This window comes from Ambystoma mexicanum, chromosome 1q (genome assembly GCF_040938575.1).
Source record: "Ambystoma mexicanum isolate Mex_15411 chromosome 1q, UKY_AmexF1_1, whole genome shotgun sequence".
NCBI lineage: Eukaryota > Metazoa > Chordata > Amphibia > Caudata > Ambystomatidae > Ambystoma > Ambystoma mexicanum.
Window position 1 is genome coordinate 454241831 of NC_090922.1, and position 10122 is coordinate 454251952.

At 48.6% G+C, this 10122-nt stretch overlaps 1 protein-coding gene across 1 annotated transcript; it reads right to left on the reverse strand.

Moving 5' to 3' along the window:
• Positions 1 to 9217: 9217 nt before the first annotated feature.
• Positions 9218 to 9913, reverse strand: LOC138556585 (neurofilament heavy polypeptide-like). The gene has a single exon (XM_069642625.1). It carries the CDS (start codon positions 9911 to 9913, stop codon positions 9218 to 9220), a length of 696 nt encoding a protein of 231 aa, XP_069498726.1.
• Between the last annotated feature and the right edge of the window lie 209 nt (positions 9914 to 10122).

Genomic DNA, 10122 nt, shown 5'->3' on the forward strand with positions numbered 1-10122 from the left:
TCTGGATCGAGCAGCTTATATCCAAATCCAGGACTACCTTGACACAAACAACCTATTAGGGCTCAGACAATCCAGCTTCCGTCCTAGATACGGCACTGAGACAGCCCTGATCGACCTGAAAACCCAAATCGAGGAACTGAAAGACAAGGGCAAACAAGCACTCCTGCTCCTCCTTGATCTTTCAGCAGCCTTTGATTTGGTCGATCATCAAATCCTCTGCCATTACCTCAAGACTGCTGCTCACTTCTCTGACACTGCTACATCCCGGATCAGCTCTTTCTTGGCAAATAGATCTATGAGGGTCTTCTCTCCCTTAGCCGCAGCTGACCCAGCACATATCCCTTGTGGAGTCCCACAAGGCTCTTGTGTATCTCCCACGCGTTACAATGTGTTTACTAAACCGCTCTTTGATATACTTGCCTATCTGGGTGTCTCCTACACTAATTATGCAGATGACACCCAGATACTCATCCCCATCACTGGCGACTATGTAACCAATGTCAAAGCACTAAATGCAGTCTACACTCTCATCCAGGCCTGGATGGCACATCATTGACTCTGCCTTAATGATGAAAAAACAGAGTTACTCATCCTAGGCTCTCATTCTAAACTCACTAAACTAGACCCCAAATACAAATCCTTCATTATTGATTGGAACATTATCAAAGTCTCTAACATCACCAAAACACTTAGAATTTACCTAGACTCTACTCTTTCTCTCAATAGACAAACCAATTCAGTAGCCTCAGCGTCATCGTGTAAGTGTAAACTTATCACAGCGTGCTGTCCCTTTTTGACAACGGGCAACTGTCTAATCCTTGCTAGAACCCTCATCATGTCCAAAATCGACTATTGCAATGCCCTCTACTTAGGGACTAGTCAAAGAAATCTTGACAAACTTCAGGTCGTTCAGAACAATGCCATAATACAGCTCTCAACGTTCCTAGGTGCTCCCACATCTCTGCCACCAGACGCAACTTGCATTGGCTACCAATTACACATCGCATATCCATCAAAGCACTCGTTCTAACTCACAAGGCCCAGAACAAAGCAGCACCTGCCTACCTGTCCACACGCTTCTCACAGTATACAGCAACCAGACCCTTGCGATCAGCACAGGCTCACACTCTGACTATTCCCAGTTTCAAACTTCTGACAGCCAGAGGCTCTAGCTTCCCAGTCCTTGCGGCCAAGCTTTGGAACTCTCTACACAATGCTCTCAGAAATGGTCCTTCCATCCATTCCTTCAAAAAAAAAAAAAAACTGTGGCTTCATGAACAGGATGCCCTGGCCACCTCACTGTAATCCATGCAGCTGTCAGCCACACATTTTTTGCTCATTGTTTATACTGTATACGTTGGTCCACTCTGCTCCTCTTTACAATGTTCTTATCCTCTTTGCAAATATGTATAATATGTAAATGTACCTATTACTGTAACATGTAACTGCCTATCTAAACATGCGCCCAGATGCCCCTGGGCAGGGTGCGCACTACAAATAAACTAAATACAAATAAAAATAAGGGACAGGAGAATTGTATCCACTCTTGGATGGATCTAATACCTCTAGGCGGTTATAAACATCCTAGAGAGACCATCAGCATTTTGGTGGTGACTTCCTGCTCTGTGCTCAATGGTAGAATCAAATCTTTATAGGCAGATTGAGCATCTGAGTAGTTTGAGGTTTTCCCCTTTCATTTGCATCAGCCATCTCAAGGGTTGGTGGTCAGTCTGAATAATGAAGGTAGAACCATACAGGTATGGCCTAAACCTCTTCAGTGACCACACAACAGCAAAACATTCACGTTCTATTGTTGCCCACCTTGTCTCGGGATCCTTTAACTTCCTGCTGATGCAACACATGGGATGTTCCCTACCTTTCTCATCCAGTTGACTAAGGACTGCACCTACACCTACATTAGAAGCATCCGTTTGTACAATGAAGGGTTGGTGGCAGTCAGGAGCTCTTAGGACCGGAACTTGACAAATGGCTTTCTTAGACCTTCAAAGGCTTGATTGCATTCCTCATTCCACCTGACCTTTTTAGGAAATTTGGGAGAGGAGATGACATTCAAGGGAGCAGCTATGGTCCCATAGTTCTCAATGAAGTTCCTGTAATACCCAGTGAGACCTAGGAAGGCTCACACTTGGGTGTGAGTAGTAGGGGTGGCACAGTTTTTTACTACCTCAAGTCCAAGGTAGACCACTGTACTCTGACCAATTTGACATTTACTTGCCTTTATGGTCAAATGGGCCTGTTCCAGAGCCTGTAATACATATCCTAAGTGATCAATATGTTATTTTCATATAGGGCTGAACACCGCAATGTCATCCAAGTATGCCATGCAGAAGTCCTCCATCCCATTCAGAACTTGATTGACCATCCTCTGAAATGTAGCAGGTGCATTCTTTAATCCAAAAGGCATTACCTTAAATTGGTAGAGGCCAACTTGGGTGGAGAATGCAGTTTTCTCCTTGGCATGGTACTTAAGGGCCACACCTTCCCCAAGACCACTTTCCAACACAATCATGCTGCCACTCATTGCAGCTACCATGGACCTAGAGCTGCTCCATGCTGATGTTCAGCTGCTGGTGCTGGAGCAGCAGCAGTGGCGACAGGAGGCCAGGAAAAGAAGGAGGAGGAGAAGAAGTAGGAGGAGGAGGATCGAGATACAGGTGATGCAGGTAGCAAGGCAGCGGAGTGCTGCGATCCCTTGCACAAGGGCCACACCCTTGGCCCTCACAGACAGCCAGATTCACACCCTGCACCACCGTAACATGAAGACCGTTCATGTCCTCCTGACCCTTATCCAGGATGACATTGGGAGCAGGATCGGCATCAGGACAGCCATACCACTGATGTTGTAGCTGGAGTCGGGACTGCAATTGCTAGCCATTGGCAGGTTCCAGCACTCTGCAAGCCAGGTGCAATGTCATTTCACAGCCTGCCTTCTCCAGATGCTGGTGCAGGTACTGTAGGCCCTCCTGCGCCATGTGGGCCTCCACATAGCCCTCCCCACCACCCTGGCACAGTTAAACACCACAAAGGCCCAGCTCTATGCGATTGTGGGCATGCCCAATGGGTTGGCAGCATTGGACTGCATGCACGTAGAGCTGGTAACACCCATGCCTTAGACAAGGTCTACAGGAACCGGGAGCAGTTCCATTCCCTCAATGTCCAGGTGACCTGTGATGCTGACCTGACCATCACTCACTGCTGTGCCCAGTTCCCAGGATCAACCCACAACTCCATGGTCCTGCGGAGTAGCACTCTGAGGGATCCCAAGATGCAGGAGAAAATGGCATGTAACAGCGTGCATTTGAGGACAAGGCTGACCAAGGAGCGGACCTTCGGGCTCTTGAAGGCACGTTTCAGATGCTCATGTACAGGCCAGCGAAGGTGGGGCAGATAGTCCTGGCCTGTACAATGTTGCATAATGTCTGCATCAGATGCAACACACCCCTACTCCCCAATCTGGATATTCCTCCGCCAGGTGATGATGATGATGCAGCGCCAGCCTGGCGCATGCACGTGAGCATGGAGGCCAGGGATGGGTGCATGGCCCATCAGGAACTCATAGCTAACCTTTTCTGAGTACCCTTTTCACTCTGCACTTCTCCTGCACCTTCACACACAAATAAGAAATGTACATTCATTGCGTCAAGTGAAAGCTAGTATGTATTGAAATATAAATTCAAAATACAACAACCTTTGCGTCTGCCCCCCCTCCGTGCACTACCCGGTCCCCACGCCCTACCACTCCCTCCTCACACCCCTAACCCCTTCCCACGCACGCATTCCCAAGCATCCATCCCCTCCCTGCACCCCTTCCACACACATCCCCTGCCCCCCCCACACAGCCCCGTCCTCACACACCCACTCCCCAAACACCCCATAGTCAGTAAGGGAACCAAGTTGTCACACCAAGAGTCATTTTCGCTGCATCTTTGTCATGGGGCTCTTGGCTGCCCAGGTGTCAAGGAAACCCGCTGGCAGCGGCACCCTGGGCTGCCATGCTGCGAGCTCTCATGGGTAGTGATGGTCGAGTGCAGGTCTGACCCCTGGGCCCCCAAGTGCTCCAAGGTAACTTGCAGGGTGTGTGAAGGACTCAGCCATGGCGCAGATCCCCTCATTCCCCTTGCGGCCAGTGGCGGGGAGTGAATGATTTCTCTGGATTGATCAAAGCAAGCGAGCGCGGCTAATCCAGTTCAGGGGGATAGAATGATAGACTTTTTAATGAATGGGTCAAAAAGTGCAATTTTACTGCACACATTTCAGAAAAATTGGGTAGAAAGCCATTTAATTAGAATCAGCTCTGTACTGGGAAGCACATGAAATACTGCAATACTGCAAGGCCATCAACACTACACAGGAGAATTAGGCAGCAGCAGAAATGTTCAAGTTGGCTGTGCCAATAGAAAATCCGGATACACCGCACACACACACGTCTCTCTCTCTCTCTCTCTCTCTCTCTCTCTCTCTCTCTCTCTCTCTCTCTCTCTCTATCTATATATATATATCAGCATTTCCACTGTAAAACACCATGTTCATGCTACTTGTGTTTGTAAGCTACTTGTTGCTGTCCTGCCACCCCCAGTTCCACCCATGTTTATATTGTTATGCATATTTGCAGTACCAGACAATATGAAGATGCTATTTTTCCGGTTCAAACGAGCAGGCCTGGACCAGTCAGCTTTATAAAATGTTTACTTGATCACAGTCATAAAATACTATTTGACATTGTAATCACAAAAAAGAATTAAAAAGTCTTCAGATAAGCGTAAACGTGATAAAGGGGGAAGGTATTGCTCAGCTGTGCAGTGTTATTGTTTTGTTGTGTCCCAAATGCATTCATGTCTAACTAAAAACTGAAGCAAAGCCGAGATACGACTTTTTAGGTCACTGCGGCCTTGCCAGAGGCTTACTTCCACCTACATGTGGACAGCAGAAGTTGCAACTTCTTTTATAACAGACTCTCAAACTTTGAATGTCCAAAAGGATGAAATCAGACTTTTTTGTCGCATGCTCACATTGAAATCATTAGGGATGGACACATTTGTGGAGGATAGCAAAGTGGTAAAAGGTAATTGGGCCATTGACCTTCTTGAAGACTATAGGTGGCTTTGCCAGACGGCGAATGTCCGAGGATAAAGACACATGCCTTCCAAGTGAGGGTGAGCAGAGGGGAATACATATACTTATGCTGCAACAGCTTGCAAATAACTTCTCTGTGCTACCAATCAAGAGAGGGGCATGCCCACTGTGCTACGGGCGAGAAAAACGTCAAACTGCGAATGAAAACTGCGAATGAAGAGCACTCCATGAATAGTAGAAAATAACCATGGGCACACGCCTGGCATGTCTCTAAAAGAGGAGGGATTTGATCTCGTAGCTGTTTTTGTGACACTGCAATGCGCAGCCAGTCATTATTTCTTAGGTCTTCACTGTGCTGCAAACACTAACCTGGCCAGGACTCTGGCATCATATTTACTTATCACTGGGCTTGACCCATCTCTCTGTGTGCTTTTCTAGGCCAGTGGGATGTGGCCTTGTGCACCTGAACTTTTAACGAATGATCAAAACAGCCGGCTAGCATACATATGTACTCAGACACAAAAAAAAACATTCACGCAGGTATAAACAGCAAGAGCATGCACCCGCCGTGCTACTTTATTATGTAAATTAATGTGTTCGCATCAAGGTAGAAAGCTGTGTTGCAATTTGATATCTGCCTCTCCTTTGCACTGGAGCACGTTTTAAAGATTATTTTTCACCAGCACATCCTCAGGATACCACTTATGAAATCAGTTTAATATATAACGCTATTTCGAAAACTTGTCATTGTGAAATGTTATGTGCTGGCTGTTGCTGAGAACTTCAGTGAACCCCTACGCAGTTAAAAAAAAACATCAGGCTCCCCAAAGCATTTTTAAAGGCATACTAAGTACGGATGGAATAGAGTGACAAACATGTTATGAACTTCAGAGATTTATGTGTACATTTAATAAAAATAGAGGGTAAATACAGCTGGGCGGCACAGGCGAGAGCAGAGCAGAGCTTCACTTCACCAGACCTCTGATGTTTACAATACGTTGGCAGACACGCCCAGAAGAGCGCGCGTGTCAAAGGAGGGTCTAGGTGTGGGCAGGGCACAGAAGAACGTTCATTAACAGTGAAACATAGACATATCCTTCACAGCTCATCTCACCGTGGCCGAACTGATTAACTCATGTTTGAAGAAGCAAGCTGGAAGGTGGTAGTTCCCAACCACATTGTATTTCTGAACCCAATCATTTTACCTACCCGATTTCTGTGCTGCATTCCATACTCCTGGCTCCTTATTTTCCTCTTAATTGGGGGGTCAGGTGCCTGTCTGTGGCCCCGCTGCAGTGAATCTTCTTTCCTACCACTGGCTTGTCTTTGGAGGTTCCATACTTGGCTTCTGTAGTTGAGTCATTTTCTTGGTAGAGTCTCAGCACAAAACCTGACGCCACCCGGGTCATGTGCCAAGCCTGGATTAGAGGGTAGACCCTGCCTAAGCCCTCCCTCAACTGGTGACATCACTTCTTTGAATCTGCCCCCTGTCATATCTCGGGATAGGTGGGGGTCGAGTCAGCAAGTTACTGACCCCACCCACCCCTTGTGAGAGACAGGCTAGGGTGTGGGATGAAGGAATCTGTATGGCTTCGGGCACTTTAGTTTTAGTGCCCCCAGTCAGTCAGTTGGTTCCGGCTTGTGAAGTCTTCCTCATCCACCTAGACCTGCTGCAAACTGCGCATGTGTGATGGGGGTGGCTCTAGAGGCGACCCCCATGTCACATCTGCAGTATGGACCCCGTGTCCACGAGTGAGGCAGACCGTGTTAGGCTGCCTGTCACTCATGGACATGAGGGAGGAGTGGTGGAAGCTGGCACTGGTCTGACAGTGCACTGCCCCATACGCCCTGATGGGTCAGCCGCCCCTGCTTGCGGACCCTTTGTGCCAGCATGAGCAGGGCAGCAGTGGTATGGCCTTGTGTCTGTGCGCTCCTGTGGCTGCTGGCCTGAATGCACTCCTGCAGCAGCCAAAGCTCATTGAGCTGATGCTGGGCAAGTTCCGTCATCGCCCTGTGCTGGTTCTTCATTGCACAGAGCCACACATCCATGCCCCGGATGTTGGGCATGGGTGGAGGAGGGGGGTGGAACGACGGGGCCGGGTAGGGGTTGTACTCGTCATCCTCCTCTTACTCCTCCTCCTCCTCTGTCCTGTACCTCCCATAATAGGGCAGTGGCTGGTGTTGCAATGGTGTTGCGTAGGGCACAGGAGGGACGGCTGGGGCCACTGACCACAGGTGTGGTGTTGCCGGCAGCTGACGATGGTGGTGGTGGCAGTGGTGGATGTGCAACTGGCACAGCTTGGGGTGGTGGTGGTTGCACACCTGGCACAGCAGGAGGTGGTGGTGGTGCTGGTTGTGCAGCTGGCACAGCAGGAAGTGGTGGTGCTTGCACTTCAGGAGGTGGTGGTACAGCCTTCCCGACTGCACGTGCTGGGCTTGACAATGGTCCAGCCAAGTCGCTGTCAGAGGATGTGGTTGCTGGGGTGAGAATAGCATGCAGTTAGTCTTCTGCTAGTCACATATATGGGCTTGTATTACACTCATGCTATATTGTGTGTATCCTGCTTTTGTCATGCTGTTTATTTGGGCTGTTTGCTCCAATGTGTAATTCTACATTTGGGTGGTGGGAGTGGAACTAGACTGTTGATCTGCCAAAGTGGCTTGTTGTTGTGTGCGCGATGGGCTTATGATTCCTGTCCTGTTCTCCCCTGACAAACATAGGTGCACATCATGTGTTCATGTGTGAGGCAGTGCATTTTGGCTACGGTGCTTGTGCATGGCTACATCTGCCCGCAACCCCTGGCATGTGTGTTTGATTGGCTCATTTGCTGTGGCTGACACGTGTTGGACCTGTTCCCCTGCCCATTTGGTGTTTCTCTGCCTGGGCATGCATGTGTTTGGACTCAACATTTGCATTTACATGGTGTTTGTTGTACTTACCACCATCGCCTTTGGTCCCAGCTCCGGCCTCTTCTGCCCTGACTCCCTCGATGCCCTCCATTTGCATGATGGACTTCCCAGGACATGAGGATGAGGAGTGCCACCGTCCTTCCTCCTGTGGCAGTAGATTCCCTCCTTTGGGTAGCCAGGATGTTCCGGACCATCAGCCGCAAGTCGTCCCAGCACTTGTGGAAGTCCTATGGCATGCGTGTGACAGTCCCCATAGCTGTAACCTTGCCAGCCACCTCCTGCCAGATGGCCGTCTTCCTCCTCTGGCTTGTCTTGCAATTCCTGGCCCCGAAGAGGGCCTCTGCTTTGCTGACCACATTGTCCACAAGGGCAGTCAGCTTTGTGAACTGAATTGATTTTCTACTTCCTGGCATGTCTGCACTTTGAAATGCAGTGGATGGCAGCAGGAAGTGGGGGATTTAAAGTGGATTGAGTTTTTTTAAGTGGCCACCAGCAAGCTTCCCAACTGAAATGATGATATTCCTGGAGCCGGTAATTCCGACGGCTGTGATTCCGGCAGTTTGGGATGCCAGTATCTGTATTTGTTACATTTCTGCTGGAAACACTGCCACTTTGATGTCATCACCAGTAATTTTGGCGCAAGTGTATTACCGTTTCTGGCAGAGGGGTTGTGCGCATGCGCCCACAAACCTATAATGTGCCAGTGATTCCAGCAGTCGGCCTGCTGGTAGTGGTAATACCGGCATGCCGGAATTACCAGCATTTTTGTGGTAAACTTGTAATGAGGGCCAATGCATCCTGGTTGCGTATTTTCACCTGGTACATCATAATTGGGCTTTCATGTAAATACAAACTTTGTATTTCCAAGGATGGTGGCTCTTCGCTTCTGTGCAAAGTATGGAGTTCTAATCAACCAGTTCTCTTCCGTTTCAAAGAGTTTACTTTCCTATCAGTGGCAGGCATTTTAAATATTTTGTTTAGGTGGGTATACATATATATTTTTTATGGTCAAAGTATTTTTCTTCCTGAGGTTTTCTCAGGCTTACTCTCCCCTTCCTGCTCTTCTTTTTCTCTGGGGATAACTTGTGCTGCACCAAGATGTACTGACATCTTCAGAGGTTTCTGCCGATTACATGTCTCCCCAGTTCTGAAGACCCTCCTGCTATAGCCCCCTATTTACCTGGCTTTGTCAGCACTTGTTCCAGCAGCAAGTTCACCCCCAATCCAGATGGGTGTTTGCAGGGTTCTCCATTTTGCTTCCTGTCTGGGTGTTTGCAGGGTTCTCCATTTTGCTTCCTGTCTGGGTGTTTGCAGGGTGCTCCATTTTGCTTCCTGTCTGGGTGTTTGCAGGGTTCTCCATTTTGCTTCCTGTCTGGGTGTTTGCAGGGTTCTCCATTTTGCTTCCTGTCTGGGTGTTTGCAGGGTGCTCCATTTTGCTTCCTGTCTGGGTGTTTGCAGGGTTCTCCATTTTGCTTCCTGTCTGGGTGTTTGCAGGGTTCTCCATTTTGCTTCCTGTCTGGGTGTTTGCAGGGTGCTCCATTTTGCTTCCTGTCTGGGTGTTTGCAGGGTTCTCCATTTTGCTTCCTGTCTGGGTGTTTGCAGGGTTCTCCATTTTGCTTCCTGTCTGGGTGTTTGCAGGGTTCTCCATTTTGCTTCCTGTCTGGGTGTTTGCAGGGTTCTCCATTTTGCTTCCTGTCTGGGTGTTTGCAGGGTGCTCCATTTTGCTTCCTGTCTGGGTGTTTGCAGGGTTCTCCATTTTGCTTCCTGTCTGGGTGTTTGCAGGGTTCTCCATTTTGCTTCCTGTCTGGGTGTTTGCAGGGTTCTCCATTTTGCTTCCTGTCTGGGTGTTTGCAGGGTGCTCCATTTTGCTTCCTGTCTGGGTGTTTGCAAGGTTCTCCTTTTTTCTCATCTTCTGGATTTCAGTTGCTATGCAGAGAGGGTGACTCACATGATTGTCTTTCCTTCATATCTCTTTTCCACATTATGACAGCCTAGGTGGACTGGTGTTTGTGGGTTTCCAGTCATCAGCATAAAGATGGACATTTAAATTAAGGTTGGGAATAGCTACACACCTTACGTGCCCGATGGTGTTCCAACTTTTTGTCACCCAACTGGTTC

What these genes read in the sequence shown, in the direction of transcription:
- LOC138556585 (XM_069642625.1), bottom strand. Translation starts at nt 9,913, where the DNA reads ATGAGAAAAAAGGAGAACCTTGCAAACACCCAGACAGGAAGCAAAATG.